This window comes from Sturnira hondurensis, unplaced genomic scaffold (genome assembly GCF_014824575.4).
Source record: "Sturnira hondurensis isolate 20B ecotype Veracruz unplaced genomic scaffold, ASM1482457v3 Scaffold0025370, whole genome shotgun sequence".
Classification (NCBI taxonomy): Eukaryota; Metazoa; Chordata; class Mammalia; order Chiroptera; family Phyllostomidae; genus Sturnira; species Sturnira hondurensis.
In genome coordinates this window covers 13,838,352-13,855,269 of record NW_028098001.1, presented here as the reverse complement: position 1 = coordinate 13,855,269, position 16,918 = coordinate 13,838,352, and the positions used below count along the sequence as shown (strand labels likewise).

Below are 16,918 nucleotides of genomic sequence, written 5' to 3'. Positions count from 1 at the left end.
CTCGCTGTGTGCCCTGTTAGATCTCTAATGATTATCATTCAACCAAGATGTTACAATAATTTTTTAAATACCTAATAAGTATTTGTTAGAGGAAAAACAATTTATGTAAGTAGCCCTTTCTTATCTGTAACAACTTCACCATGATGTTGTAGTATAAATGACCATTTCTTCTGGAAAACTCAACAAATTAAATAAGATTTCCTTTCTAACTCATTGAGGTATCTACAATGTCCTATAAGTTTGTACAGTACTAGAATTTGAAATTAAATAATTTTTGAAGATCAAAATACCTATTGTTAAAGCCATGTCTAATCCACTGTTTTCAAAGGGGATTAATATCAAGAAGAAGCAGTCTTTACCCAAGTCAGAGTCTTACAGCTTAAATTTACAAATGAGCTGTCAAATATTTCTTACTTTCTTGGATACAAATAGTGTAAATCAGTTAAGATATAATTACAACTAATAATTGTTACTATTACTATAATAGCTTCATTTACAAAATATTACTTCTTCACTAATTAAAAGAAACATCCAATTCTTTGCCTAAGCAATTAAAATATAAGTAGTTACATTATGCATGCAAATGTGTGAAAGCTAAGAATAATAAGCCAGATAATATCAAAGGAAACCAGTGATAATGAAATGGATTGGGGAGAAAATTAGTAAAGTGAAAAAAGATTTAAATCAAAAGCTTACTTGAAATATCAAAGTGTCCAAGAGGTCAGTCAAGTACATATACAGAGGCAGGTGGTTTCCAATCCAGAGGCAAAACGTAGAGCAGCTCAGCCTAACACCAAGATGATATAGCAGGGAGGTAATCTTGTTTATTTTGCCTCAGAGAGTAGACCTGTACTTGAGAGTACTTTTTCTGCATTAATTTGTAACTTTCAAGGTGAAGATATAATCATTATACTCTGGAACTCCATGTAAGGTACCCTGGGGAAACAAGCAAATATGTCTGGCAGGAGCCTCCTTAGACACAACACACCCTAGGCCCACTAACCTATTCTACCCACATCTTTTAAGGTACCAGAAGATAAACATCTGTAACCTGTAAGAAAGTAATAAACAAACCTGGAAATAATGAGGAAACCCAAGATAGTTATTTCCAGTAACCGGGGTATTTGTGAGACAAGGTAGGATCTTATCTACTGTCATTTCTGGAAACCCTAAAACCAATTACTTTTTCCACGACAACAACCTCATTTCAGATAATATTAACACATTCTTATCTTTTCCTACTTTTTCTAGTAGCACACTCATCCCTTAACCCTTTGCCATCCAGTTCCCAGTGAAACAATTCTTTGAAGGTCACTAATAATCTTTTTTTCTTTTTTGAAACACCCTGATTGAACTATACGAAATACAATCACAGTTTACCAAAGTATATAATGCAAGAGTTTTTAGTATATCCACAGATTAAAGTGACTATCACCACAGCATATTTTTATCACCCTAAAAGAAACCTTGTACCCTTTAGCTATCACTCTCTATCCCCCTACCTTCTCTACCACCTTAAGAAACCACTAATCTATTTTCTGTCTTTATGAATTGTCCTATTCTGGACTTTCACATGGATGGTCTCATATAATATGTGGTCTTTTGTGGCTAACTTCTTTCACTTAACATAAATTGTCATGGTTTTTGCAAGTTGTAGCATGTATCAGTACCTCATGTCATTTTATGGCTGAATGATATTCTATGTGAATATGCCTCATTTTGTTTCTTCACTGATGGACATTTGGGTTACTTCTATCTTTTGGTAGAATATTATATTTAATAAACATATTTCCATCCTTAAATGTTTAACCTGTTTATAGCATTTGACATTATTAATCACCTTTCCCTTCTCAAAAAATTTTACATCCACTGGCTCTATAACATTGTGGTATTTAAATCTTTCTCCTACCTCTTTGAATCTTTTCTGCCTCTGATTTATTTGTTTACTGATACATATTTCTATATGTAAATAATTGCAAAGTATTATGACAAAGTCTAAAGCAATTCAGTATCTCTAGCTTCTTTTTACATAAGTCAAGGACCTTAAAATTCTTCAGCCAAATGCAATGAATGTCTCTCCTTTGTCACAAATATCTAGAGCTTTTTTTCAGTTTGTTTTTATTTAACCACCCACATACAAACAAGAAATCATTTTCGCAAGTAATTACATTTCTGGCCTTGTTACCAATTTCCATGATTACTGTTATTTCTCTTATACCACTCCTTTCTTTCGTTCTTATTAGTATTACAGAGGCAAACACTATGAAAAAATTTTTTAAAAATTTTCATTCTAGAGAGTAGGGAAGGAAGGGAGAGGGAAAGAAACATCAATGTGAGAAACAGTTGGTTGCTTTCCGTACATGCCCCAACAGGGATCAAATCAACAACCCAGGCATATGCCCAGGAATCAAACCAGAGACCTTTTGCCTTGCAGACAATGCAGACAATGCCCAATGAACCAAGCCACACCAGCCAGGGCATGATAATATTTTAGTGAGAGTCCATAGATGGCACACTCCCTTAACTCTTTGTATGTCTGAAAATACCTCCATTTTCCCATCATTCTTGAGATTCAGTTTAATACCTACTTCTACATTATTTTTTTCACTCAACATTTGAAATGTATTGCTCCATTCTTCTCTAAATTTTCTGAGATACTCAGAATTGCCCATGATCACATCGGTCCTGTCAGACGCTCCAAGCCAGCTCAATGGGTCCAGGCAGATACTCATGGGTCCAGCCAGACAGCTCCATAAAAACCCATCAAAAGATGAAAATACCACATCTAGGACACCAAGCATGAGCAAGATCAGAGGACATACAAGCAAGCTGGATGAGCAGGTTACTCAGAGTCCCATGGCACCCACCAAGGTTACACTAGAACACCATTCTCAGCTCTCACCAATGGTTATATGGGGGTTCTTGTAGATCAGCTAAAGAAAGAGGAAAAACCCTGAGCTTTTTATGGATAGGTTTATGAATGTGTTAGCTGGATGAGCAGGTTACAGATAGAAATGGAAGACATGACCTGGCTGGTGTGGCTCAGTGGATTGAGGCCCAGCCTGCAAACCAAAGGGTTGCTGGTTCAATTCCCAGTCAGGGCACATGCCTGGGTTGCAGGCCAGGTCCCTAGTTGGGGGCACGCAAGAAGCAAGCACACACTGATGTTACTCTCCCTCTCTTTCTCTCTCCCTTCCCCTCTCTCTAAAAATAAATAAATAAAATCTTTAAAAAATAAAAAGAAATGGAAGGCAGCTGCATGACAGCATCAGATCCCAGAGTGTCCTTGAATGACCATGAAGAGCAAAATTTTCTCAAAGGGTGAAGCTCTAAGTTGTGCACCTAATGATTCACTTTGTGGGGAACTCTACAAATTCCTTAGGCTGAAAGCTATACAAGACGTTTGAATTCTCCTTCTCTATTATATACTATTTTCAGTTAATATTCCTAATTTTAAGATAATGTAAAACTGAGTCAAGTTACTTATGCAAGAAAAAGGGGGACAGATTTTATGATAAGGATACAAATATTTTTTAGAACTACAGGGCAAGAGTGAAAGCAGGTCTAAGGAAGATTCCAGAAACAGAGACTGGAATTACCTCTGGACTCTTCCTCTGTCTCATCTCCGTTCCTCTCTGAATGTATGGTATCCTGTTTCTCACATCATCCTTCCTTTTCTCTATACACTGACATTTTCTTCTTCTCTACTAGAAATGGTTTGTGAAAAATTGACAATCTGTCTCTCTCGAGGTTTTATGTGTATATATGAATGCATGCCATTTGTGAGATCTAAGAAACTGAGTTTTTAAAATTTGGTGTAAATATGGATTTCCATACTAAAAACAAAAACAAAACCTCTAATTGGCCCAACTTGAATCAGGTGCCTATTCTGGGTCCAATTAAATTGTGTAAAATAATCATCTTACTCAAAATGGTTGCTAGAGGATCAGCCTTGCCTTTGACAGAGAACTAGGTCCCTATGAGCTGCACAAATAGATATACTCTCCCACCCCCATTCATTCTCCTTGTTAACCAGGCTGAAAACCTCAAAGTCAGCTATGTCTCATCCTGCTGTTTTATTCACTATATAATGTCACCAAGAACGATTCCAGTCTTCTTTCAAAATTACTTTTATCTAATTGTATCTCCATTTCCACTGCCTTTATTGTGGGATAATTCATTAAAAAAGATACTTCATTATAGTTAAATGTGCATTCTTTAACTCCTGGTGGGGGATAAACTTTTTCCCCATGTTTAGACAATTAGTATTTCTGCTCAAGTGGTTTGTATTATGGACTGAATTGTGTCCTCCAGCCCCCAACTTCATATGTTGAATTGCTAAACCCCAATGCGACTATACTCAGAGATGGGGCCTTCCAAGAGGAAATTAAAGTTAAATGAGGTCATGAGGGTGGAGTTTTGATCCAGTGAAATTGGTGGTCTTATTAAAAAAAGAAGAAACATTACAAATGCTTGCATATATAGGAAAGGCCATGTTAAAGCACACTGAGATTATCTAAAAATCCAGAAAAAAGGCATTAGAAGACGTCAAACCTATCAACACCCTGATCTTAGATTTCTAAACTCAAGAACTGTGAGAAAATAAAATTTTGATAAGCCATCTAGTTTGTGGTATTCTGTCATGGCAGCCTCAGCTAATAGAGCTTGTCTTCATTATCTATTTTATTTTTTCCTGTTAACAGTTCTCTGACAATTAGGCTATTAGCCTTTTGTATAAAATAAATACACTGGTATCTCAGTACTCATCATTAATTCATTCTGGAACTTGTGGTAAGTGCCAAAATTAACAAGTACCCAAAGATGAAGCATTTTCTCTGGAGGAGAGGCGAGTGACTCCCACAAGTTCTAGCAAGCGAGGCAAATCCCCAAGCAAGCACCAAGTGCTGAAACATTTTTTTCTTGTCCAACTGTGACATATATGGAGTTTGATGAGTTCTGAAAACAACTAGTAGTGAGGTATGACTTTATTTAATTTATAAATTTTCCCAATTTACTTGTGTCACCTTTTTGTTTTTGTTTTTGTATACTGAAAAATTTTTTCAGTGGTCAAAATTTTCATACCTTTCCTTATGGTTGCAGCATTTTAAACTGTGCTTAGAAAATCCTTTCCATTTACAGAATTACAAGTCTATTTATATTCACCTATATTTTATTCCAATTATTTCATCTCCTCTGAATTTTACTTTCAGTATGTGATGCAAAACAGAGCAATTTTTTCATGTAGCTAACCAATTATCTCCATACCACTTATTAATTTTCCCATTTATTTGAAATGGTTTACCATTTCCTAAATACTAATATGCACCTAAAACTCCTGCTGCTTTGTACTCGTGACATTCATTCACTCAACAATTCACTTTGGAGATTGTTCTACATTTATCACTAGGAAAAATGAATTTTCCATCAAATTCAAGAATCATTATTTTGATTGCCTCAAACTATCAGAAGTATGGAGAAAATTATTAATGTTTTAAATCAGAATTCTATCATATAACTGTTTTTAGGTAATAACAGCAAAATATATGGCAAAATAGAGAAATTACTTTAAACCAGTGATAAGCCAATGAGAAAGGGAGAGAGTACCATCTAATTTAGTTAAATTCTTACTAGAAAAGAAAAATGATAGAGAAGAAACTAGTTGAGGATCAACAGTTGGCTTTTTAAGGCTCCTTTGGAGAGACTAGTGGTCCTTTTTTCAAAAATTAGTTACTCAAAATTATTTTCCCCCTCATGGGACAGAATGTATATTTTCACATCCATGGAGATAGAAGAAAACCTATCTGATGGGAAGCAGTGGCTCAAAGGTTGTTGTTCTCCCAAAAAAGGTAATAGACAAAATCTAAAGCAATGCTCACATTGAACGCACTTTGATACCACTAAAAACTCTCCAGTACATACTCAAGGCCAGAACAATTCCAGGGACTTCAGAAACAAATCGAAAACCCTGACAAAGGTTTAGCAACTATTACTGTCAGCTGTCGGTTTCTCTCAGATGTCCATTTGCAAGCACATTATAACCACATTGCAAATGTGAAATGTATTATCACCCTAGCATAAGAGCAGATGAAAGTGAAATTCGAGCAAACTCCCAAAAATCAAACTGGCAAAAAGTAGTTCATCCCAACAAAAATCTCTTGCGAACTTTGGCTTTATTACGACTTAAGCTGTGCGCAGAAAGAATGGTATAGTCAAAGAAAACATGGCTGAAAGATTACAGAACCGCGTCCAAGAAAATGTACGTATAAAAGCAATCCCGCTCTGCCCGACCTGACCTCTCAGGAACTTCAACCGAGGTGTGCAAGGCTAGGGGCGGAGGAGGACGCTGGGCACAGAAAGGCGGGGCTCATTGAGAGGGCAGCCACGAAGAAAGCTTACTAAGTTTTTGACGGAGGTAAGGTGAAGATGTTAAAAAGTATAACGACCCGTTCAACCAACACCGTGTAAAAATACATGTGTGTGGTAAAACCCTCCACCACAAACTGTACCTCCCGCTCTCTAGAAGTTCCCGGACCTCCAAACCCACCCCAGCATCCTTTGCGCCGCTCACGAGACTGAGCGCTTTGACCCCTTCGGCCGCCGTCAGCTCCGAGTTACTATGGTAACTCAGCTGCCATCAAAAGATGTCGTTGCAAAAGGCCTCTTCGTCTCGTGTGTTCGTGGAACTGGTTCCCTGGGCTGACCGAAGCCAGGAGAACAATTTGGACTCGGGCGGAGAAACGCAGCCGGGCCTGCGCCGTCCCCTCCCCTTAGCACAGGGCCAGACTTCGACCCGCGAGGTGCACGTAAGCGGCACCGCGGAGGTGTCTGCGGTTCCTGACCGAGCGCAGGTAGTGGTGCTGGTGAGCAGCACCAAGGAGACGGCGGCTGAGGCCAAGAAAAGCGTTTGCCGCCGCTTGGACTACATCACACAGAGCGTCCAGCAGCAGGGTCTGCAGGTGAGAGCTCTGCGCGAGAGGTGCCTGGAGCGCGATCGCAAAAGATGAGTCGGGGGTGGGGGGCCGGGCAGGGATTGCGGCCCACGGCTTCTGGAGCAGGTGTGGAGGTGTGGAGGGTGGGGGGCACCTGAGGCACTTTCGTCTCAACGGTAATACATGGTACCAAGACCTGGCAGAATGGATTCTTGGCCCATCCTTCTAGATGAAAGTAATTATTGGCCACAGTGACATGTAAAATAAGAGAATAGAAATTGAGTAGGGTTTTATATGGCAATATTTACTTCAATAATTTTGCTTTTAGCCTTGGAATGGTCAGCTGTTAAACTTGAAACCTTAATAGGGGTGTCCAACCTGCGGCCCGAAGGCCGCATGGCAGTCAGGATGGCTGTGAACGCAGCGCAACACAAAATTGTAAATTTACTTAAAACACTGATTTTTTTTTTTATTACGCGTCTCAGTGTATTTAATGTGTGGCCCAAGAGAACTCGTCTTCTTCCAGTGTGACCCAGAGACGCCAGAAGGTTGGACACGCTGCTAGATGTAAATGCTTGCCTAAGTGTGCTATACATTAATCTCTTTTTGTTGCGATGCTACACCATAGAGCTGGCAGGTGAGAAGCATGGCCTCCCAGACATGTAAAGCTTCCCATGGAATGATTTTTCAGAATTTTTTTGCAAATAGTGATGGGGTAGGGGAGGAATTAAGGACTTAAATTTTTTCTCCAAATTTTTTAGTTTTAAGTTTAATGAAATTAAGCCATTACATTGTGGATGCCACATACATTAAATGCCTTTAATTATCAAATAGGACTGTCCATGAAACAAATCAGTACATAAATCAAACTTTAAGCCTACTTCCAAGGACAAACAAAAAATGAAACAGCCTTAATTCATCCATACAATAGGCCTGTTAAGCAGATTTTAATATCTTCATTTTCCATATTTAAAGAGATTAAGTAATAAGTAATGCTCTGAACTTTAAATACAGGTTGCTTCCAACTATGCCAGACTCCAGATAATTAGAATGAAAGAAAATCAGAAACCATAGAATGGGTGGACTATCTCAACTCTTTTCATTTTACAGAATAGGACTCTAAAGGCCAAAGTTGTGATTTATTCAGGGTAACACCGAGTTTATAAAAGTTCTTCCAGTTTATTTTTAAAATGGCACACCCCCGAAAATCAAGGAGAAAATATATTTGTGCTGCATTTACAAACAGAATTATTTAAAAATCATTTGAAAAAGATGTCTCTAAATGATTTTACAGCTTAGAAGAACTCAAATGCTAATTAAAATAATATGAATAAAGTGAGTTTAATATGTAGAAAAGTACTTCCTCAGAAAAACTGCTTCCAGTGCTGCAGTCCTATTTCAATATTACTAATTCTTGAGGTACTTATACATGAAATGTATACTACTCTCACATGACTGTTACTTCTAATATGTGAAACTAAATAAACTACTGTGTCCAGGTGACAATTAAGATTACATTAAGATTTAGTGTTCAAGGTAAGACATACAAAGGTCAGTAATCTCTCAGTACCCCTGCTAATGGAGGAAGGCATGATATAATTTGTTCAATAGGTAATGCAAAAAATAATTTATATTACTTTGCATGATGAATTATAATACGTCTTCACAAAGTCTTTATTCTTTTGTTTAAGATTTATTCATTTCTAGAGAGAGGGGAAGGGAGGAAGAGAATCATCTCTCTGTTGCTTCTTGCATATCCCCAACGGGGACCTGGCTCACAGCCTGGGCATGTGCCCTGACTGGGAATCTAACCAGCCTCCTTTGGTTTGCAGGCTGGCACTCAATCCACTGAGCCACACCAGCCAAGGCCCTTTATTTGCTTTAAACTTTGGAACCTTAGGTTTATAAACATCACTACCCTGTTTAAACTCCAGTTATTCCAAACTCCTTTGCCTTATAGATGGAACCTAACACTTAACATTTCCTGTGATCTCTCCCAGCTGGTTGACTGGCTGGCTCCCATTCTTTTCTCTCTAAGAATTAGCCCAAGTTCACCTCCTTGGCATTGCTTTCCTGCGTAACACTCTTCTTTGTCATGCCACTCCCCACTTGTAATAAAATTTATTCTGTATTATATTTATTCCTTTACTTGTCACTCCCCCCATTCTAAACTTCTCTATAGAAGACACCGTTTTGTCTCGTTTGCTTTTGCATTCATAGGTTATGCTTCATATATATTACGGTGTATTCTTAGAAAATACCATAGTTTCTGAATTAATAAAAAAGTAAGCACTAAATAAACAATTGATTCATCTATATTACAGATTATGTATAATGATCACCTAGTTCCAATGAAGTCATAACATTCATTTTTAGTGTTTTTTATAGAAAAATGTTTTCAAGTTCTAAGCAGTATTTACTGATTATATCATCAAGCATTTGTTAGGCATTCCCTATCACTGTTTATTTTTAAATAGCATTTAGTGTAATATGGAATTCTTTTGTTTTCTGGTTTGTATGTTGGCTGTAAGTTCTAATGTTTGGCCGTAAGTTCTAATGTTTGCCCACTCATAACTGTATATTTTTGGATAAACGTAAATGAGTAAAATTTTGTATTGCACTGAAGGAGCCCCATGATAGGAATATACTAATCTATAGTAGGTGCTGTGATGAAAATATGTATGATACCGTATAGTACAGTGAAGAAAAGGAAGTAATGTTCCTTTTACTTGAGGAATTCCAGAAAGATTTCACAATGGAAATGACTCGTGTCAAAGCTTAAACAGTGGCTGAAGGGAAGGCATTCTAATTTCACTCTAGAGTGCAGTCAAGTATATGTGTTCAGAGCACTAGACCCTGTTCCCTATGGCTAGGACACAGGAGTACTTAGAGAAAATGCAGAGGACTCTAGATATGACTGAAGAAGAAAGCCGAACACAGAACATGAAGGAAGGCCTTGTGTTCAATACAGCGGAGTTGGGATATAATTGATAATAAAAGCTGCTTGCTATTGCTAGACCTTTTACAAATGTTATCTCATGTGATACTCCCACCATATGAGACTGGTAGTTCAGTTGCTGTGTTTTACAGATGAGAACTCTTAGGACCACAGTGATTAAGGTCACACAGCGAGAAAGTTTGGACTCCTGTCAAGAACTTTGACTACAAAGCCTATGCTCCTAACCACTAGAATATATTGCTGCTTTAATGTCTTGGCAGTGGATAGGTGAGGGCAGGGATGTAGCAGATGCTATTGATAGTTCACACTTGTATCCCTTGCCACTTTTTTGTGCATGCAGGTCCAACTTCCATCTGCCAAAACTTTGGAATTTTTTAGCTTTTCCAGGCTGCAGGAATCTACTGTGCTTACAAGTGGAGCCACCCAGTAGTGCCAGAGAATTAACAATCCCTTTTCCAGTTCCAGGTGCTTTCAATTAATAGCTAAGGGGAGTGATAAAAGGAGACCCCAGATTTCTCACCCCTTGGGCAGAATAACCCTGAGACATGTGTTCTACCTGCATTCCCAGAGTTTATCTGCATAAATAAGTTCCTGTTGCCCACAGTGATGACTGTTTGACAACATACCCTTGAATGGCTTTCTTTCCTTCTCTTTCATTTCTCACTCCCCTATGATATTCTTGAGATTATCTTAAAAATTCACTGTTTGGACTCAAATTCTTTTTTTTTTTCTTTAAATACTTTAAAGAAATACAAATTCTTTAAATACTGCTTTCTTTTTTTTTTTTCCTCAAGAATCTGTTTCTGGCTACATGTAAATTAAAATAGGGAGTTAGTAGAAACAGATTGAAAATCTCATGAGTTGACTTCAGCTTTTCATTACTAAAAATGGTGACAGGATTAATATTCTTGTTACTATGTAGTTATACATGTTCTTTGGACATTAATAAATGGCTTATGCATACTTTTAAGACCTATGAAAAAATTACACTTTAGGAAGATAAGTTTACATCTTCATTCCATATATATCCTTGGCATCATTTTTCTTAACTTTGTAAATCCAGTAGTCAAAAAAATGTTACTTTTCTTTCTTGTTTTATTGTTTTTTAACATTTGATGTTAAACTTTTTTCATGTATATTGCTAGTTCATAATATTTTCCCCATTTTTCTATTGTCTTTATTAATTGATGGGAACTTTAAAAATTAAGAGTGTCAATAACTGTGTCTCTCATATATTACAAAATTTTTCCCAATATCATATTTGCCATATAACTTTGTTTACAGTATAGAACATTCAAAATGTTAAAGACTTATTTAGTCAAACTTATTTATCATTTCCATGTTTTCTGCATTAGATATAATGCTTATTGGGTCCTTCTCAAGCCTAAAGCTATATAACCATTAACATTCAGTTAACCAATTCCTGAATATTTCCAGGAATCTTTAGGGACCCCTTATAGTACATCATATATTTCCCGTGTTTGGAGTTTATTATGGAATAAGGACAAAGGTTTTGTTTTCTTCTAAATGAGAGCAATCATTTACTGATTTCTTGCTATACTGAAATCATTTAGTGAAGTCTATGTTTCCCTTACTATGTGTGCAAAAAGCTAACTCAAACTGCCTTTAAAAATAAAAATAATTGCTTTACATAATCTTATATTAAAGTTGTAATTTGGGCTTCAGGTATACAATGGTCAAGATTCTATTTTGATACATTTCTCTTGGCTTTTTACCTGCAACTTTCTGCATAATACTGAAATGGCTTCAACATTCCCAAGCCTTATATATTATTATACCATAAAGAGAAAGACAGTAATTTTTGTTTCCAGCAACCAACTAAAAATAATTTCTATAGTTCACTCTTTTTTAAAAATAATTTCTATAGTTCACTCTTTGTTGTGTAAGTACAGTTGTCTGCATTTACTCCCCACTACTCCCCCGCCACCTCAGCCATCCCCAGGGAGGGGGTGGTGGGGATGCATATAGTTCACTCTTAATGGCCAACCTAAACTTACCTTTGTGGATAGAGAAATGCCATATACTAATTAGCTTAGATTTGAATTTCTACCCATTTTTAACCTAATCTTTTGGCAAGGTAGATGTGATAATCCTGAATGCTTTAGACCTAGATGGCTTACCCTGAAGCACACAGTAGCTGTTCAGAGAGAGTAGGGGCAGCAAAATGTGTGATGTTAGGATTACATATTTCTTGTTGCACTTACTGCTTTGATATGTTACTGATATATTTGCAATCTGCAGACATTATTAGATCAGTTTCAGAATAGTGCTACTTATTTTGCTTCTTATGTGCCTGTGTTAGTACCACATTGTTCAAATTATTACATCTTTGTGAAATATGTATAGGGCAAGTTCTTCCTTCATTACTCCTATACTGAAAAGGTTTCCTGTCTGCAAGGGACATGTTGACATCATGGGAGTATAGTCAGAAAATCCAGACACTGAGAAATTCTACAGTTCAAATAAAACTTCTGTTCATATTTCGCATTGTTTATATATTAATTTTAGGAGAATTGCTAATTTTATAGTATTGGGTCCCAGTCCATTTATTCAAAATTTTTTCTCTAAAGTTGTATAGTTTTCTGTATGTTTACATTTTTTAACTTTATTCCTGCAATAACACTTTTTAAGATTATTGAGAATGTTGCTTTCCTTCTGTCGTGGAGTTAGTTTTTCTTATATTGACTATTTTGCCTTTTAAAATCCTGCCCTGGATATTTAGATATAAAATAGCTTCCCAGTAGCTTAATTGGGAAAACTAAATGGAGTAGGCTGGTATATTTAAATATTTTTTACTTTGTACTCAGTATGGCACATTTTCATATCTTGAACTAGATCATTTTTTGTCATAAAGGGCTGTTTTGTGCATTGTAGAATATTTAGTTACATTCCTGGCCCCTACCCATAAAGTGACCAGTTTGTCCCAATATACCTAGGACTGTCCCAGTTTTACAACTGAAATTCTTACACTTCAGGAAGCTCCTCAGTTTCTGGTAGACAGAAACATGTGTTGACCCTGTCAACTTACTACATCACAGCAGTGTACTCCCCCTCGTGATGATCAAATATGTCTCCAGACATTAGCAAATATTCTGGGGGAGAGTAAAATAGCCCTCTCTGATTGAGATCCACTGCCGTATAGAGAAATAGGCAAAAAGTCTCATACTTTATGTGGGAGCTCACCAGCCAAACACTGCCACACATATATCTATATAATGAAACAAATTTAGGTATATTTAGCATCATGCAGAAAGAAGAATGCATCACAGAGGACCTTAGGAATGTTTAAGAAAGGCGGGTAGAGCGGGACCTATTACAGATTTAGACCTGTACTGAATGATTCTAAGGACTAACAGAGTAGGGGCAATTTGGCAATTGACTATTCATTTTTTTCATAGGAAACCCAGAGGATTAAAATTAGGTTAGATTAGGTTAGAGTTGCTTTCTATAAAGGAATGCAATCAAGCAGAAATAGAATGTTAATCATTTTTTTGGTTACAGTTAATTTCTGTTAGAAACTTTGCTTGGGTTTTGTCTGTCCCCTGTTGGAAATATTATTTACATTCCACTTAGACTTTCTCAGTCTGACTACCAAAGGGTGACTTTTATTTCTCCATTCCCTATATTATTTGGAATAATAAACTTATCAAATATATGACTACATTCATAAGGAAGGTAACTGTCTTCCTATATATGTAGTTCTAATTATAGACACTCCTTTTAAGAATCACTGGGGTAAACCAAAAAAATACTCTTAAGATTTTTTTTTTCAGCCCTAGCTAGTGTAGCTCAGTGGATTGAGCCATGGGCCTGTGAACCACACGATTGCGGTTCGATTCCCAGTCAGGGCACATGCCTGGGTTGCAGCCCAGTTCCTAGCAGGGGTCTCACAAGAAGCAACCATACATTGATATTTCTGTCCTTCTCTCCTTCCCTTCTAAAGATAAATAAATAAAATCTTTTAAAAAAAAGATTTTTTTTCAGAAAGGAAAACACTAGGGTATAAAAGCAATTCAATAAAGAAAGGAATCTTTTCAGCAAAGGGTGCTATAACAATTGAATGTCCATGTGCCAAAAGTAAGCATTGACACACACCTAACACCTTTTACAAAAATATGTTCAAAATGGACCATAGACCTAAGTGTAAAACATAAAGGAGAAAATCTATGTATCACTGATTTGAAGATGAGTTTTTTGGGGATATATTACCAAAAGCACAATTCATGAAAAACACACACAAAAAGATAAATTGGATTTTATCTAAATTAAAAACTTTTGCTTTGCAAAAAAAAATAAGAAAATAAAAAAACAATCCAGTTGCCAAAACTTGGTAGCAACCAAGGTATCTTTCAGACAGTGAATAGGTTAGCGAACTGCTCTAACTCCGGACAATGGAATGTTTATTCAGCACTAAAATGAAATGAGCTATCAAGCCATGAAAAGACATGGAGGAAACTTGAATAGATATTACTGAAAAAAGAGGTCAGTCTGAAAAAGCTGTATAGTGTATTGCTTCAGCTGTATGACATTATGGAAAAAGCAAATTATGGAAACAGTAAAAAGATCAGTAGTTGTCAGGGATTGGGGGAGAGGGAAGGATGAACAGGTGGAACAGAGAGGATTTTCAGGGTAGTGAAATACTGTGATACATGTCATACATTTGTTCAAACCCATAGAATACATAGCACCAAGAGTAAACTCTAATATAAACTATGGACTTCAGGTGATCATGATGTGTCAGTGTAAGTTCATCATTGGTAACCAGTGTGCCACTCTGGTAGGGAATGTTGGTAATGGTGGAGACTGTGCATTTGTGGTAATAGGGGATAAATGGGAAATATCTATACTCTCCATTTAGTTTTTCTGTGAACCTAAAACCACTCAGAAACAAAAAATAAAGTCTTAAATTACTGTCCACAACCTGGAGAAAATATTCGTAAATCACATATATGATAAAGGACTGTATCAAGACTATACAAAGAACTCAATTCCACAGTAAATAAACAAGCCACTTAATTTAAAAGCACAAATTATCTGAACAGACATTTCACCGAAGAATTTAGACAGATGGCATATAAACACATGAAAAGAGGCTCAACGATATTTGTCATTAGGGAAATAAAGATTAAAACCACCACATACCACTTTGCAGCTATTAGAATGGCTAAAATCCAGTATCACTGATTATAGTAAATGCTGGCAAAGATGTAGAGCAACAGAAATTTTCATCAGTGCAGATAAGGTTGCAAACTGGTAAAGCTACTTTGGAAGACACTGGTTCTTATACAGTTCACAATGCTTATAATGGCTCATTTATAAATCACTAGAACTGGAAGCCACCAAGATGTCTGACAGTGGAATACTGTTTGGATAAACAGTATTCAGCAATAAAAAGGTACAAGGTATTGATTCACAAAACAACATGGGTGAATCATAGATGTATACTATAAAAAGGTTTATATTTTATGATCCATTCATGCAACATTCTGGAAAAGGAAAACCATAGGGGCAGAAAACAAATTGGTAGTTGACAAGGGTTGTTGCAGGAAATTGGTTGACTTAAAGAGGATGCACAGAGGAACTTTTCAGGTGAAAGAATCATTCTGTGTGGTACTGGTGTGGTGGATACTGACTGTGCATATGTCAAAACCCATAGATCTGTAAATCACAAAGAGTGAACATTACTGGGTATAAATTGAAGAAAAAGTCATCAAAATAAGGATCAATTCCAAGACAGAATTCAGACTATGACAAATGAACCTAATTCTATAACAGATAAATGACATAACTGCACTCAACACGGGGGAGGAGGGTGAAAGGAGTGTCCTAAGTAATTTTGGAAAAAAAAAATTTGACTGGAAACTAAGGATAAAGATGAAAGATACATAAACACTATACACTAACTGGTAAATTTGTTTTTCAACCAGATACTGGTTAAGAATTCTGAGGCTATTTTATATAGATATATATATATATGGAAAGAGTTCAACCATTAATAATACAACAAAAATGGCTTGCACAACATCAGTGTAACCTGGCGGCTAGGGAGAGTGGACTAGAATGCCTGTATGTGAACAATAACAACTTCTCTGTACTAGTCAGTGGGGGCAGTAGGAGCTGTTGAGTGAGCATGTGTCCTGTGTGGCCATCACATTCAAAATGACTGAGCAAGTAGAGCAACAAATCTGCATCAAATTTTGTGTTAAGCTTGAACATTCCTCCATGGAAACTGTTCAGATAATTCAGGAAGGCCACAGCTACAGGCAGCCGGTGATTGGCAGCTTCATCACAGTGGCACTCTCACTCATGCAGCACCTCTCATGCAGAGTTTTTTGGCAAAACATCAAATCACCTAAGTGGCTTGGCCCCCATACAATCCAGATTTGGTGCCCTGTGACTTCTGGCTTTGCCCAAAACTAAAATCACCTTTGAAAGAAGAGATTTCAGACCATTGATGAGATTCAGGAAAATACAACAGGGCAGCTGACGGCGATTGGAAGAACTGTGTGAGGTCCCAAAGTGACTACTTTGAAGGGGACTGAGGTGTCATTGTCCTATGTACAACATTTCTTGTATTTTCTTCAATAAATGTCTCTGTTTTTCATATTATGTGGCCGGATACTTTCTGGAAGTTACAGATAAGAAAGGAAGGATGGTTAGAATGAACTCTGGTTGAGTTAGAGTTGGAAACTCATGTTTAGCTTAGTCTATATACAGATGGATAGAAAACAGAAACAATTATAGATACAGGAGTATACATGAATTTATACACAAACTCTGTTTATTGAGAGGGCCTACACGGAATAACACTCCAGTAGCAATGAGCAGTTGCAACACCCAGATCTTAGTTTTAAATACCAAACTCAAAGATGATACTAAGCTTCTTGAAGAAGGGGCTGGGCAGGGAAGCCGAAACATGAGCTTGCAGCATCTTCCACCAGAAAGTAAGGAAGTACTCAAGAAATAAAAGGATGGGAATATGTTGGATATAGGAAGCAGCCTGAAACAA

At 36.8% G+C, this 16,918-nt stretch overlaps 1 protein-coding gene across 1 annotated transcript in view; it reads left to right on the top strand.

The window, feature by feature from the left end:
• Positions 1-6,540: 6,540 nt before the first annotated feature.
• IRAK1BP1 (interleukin 1 receptor associated kinase 1 binding protein 1) overlaps positions 6,541-16,918 on the top strand; it is a 28,354-nt gene continuing 17,976 nt past the window's right edge. Inside the window, exon 1 of the mRNA XM_037039384.1 lies at positions 6,541-6,956. Within this exon, the coding sequence (XP_036895279.1) occupies positions 6,642-6,956 (315 nt within the window). The 5' untranslated portion in view covers positions 6,541-6,641. The remainder of the gene's footprint in view (positions 6,957-16,918) is intronic.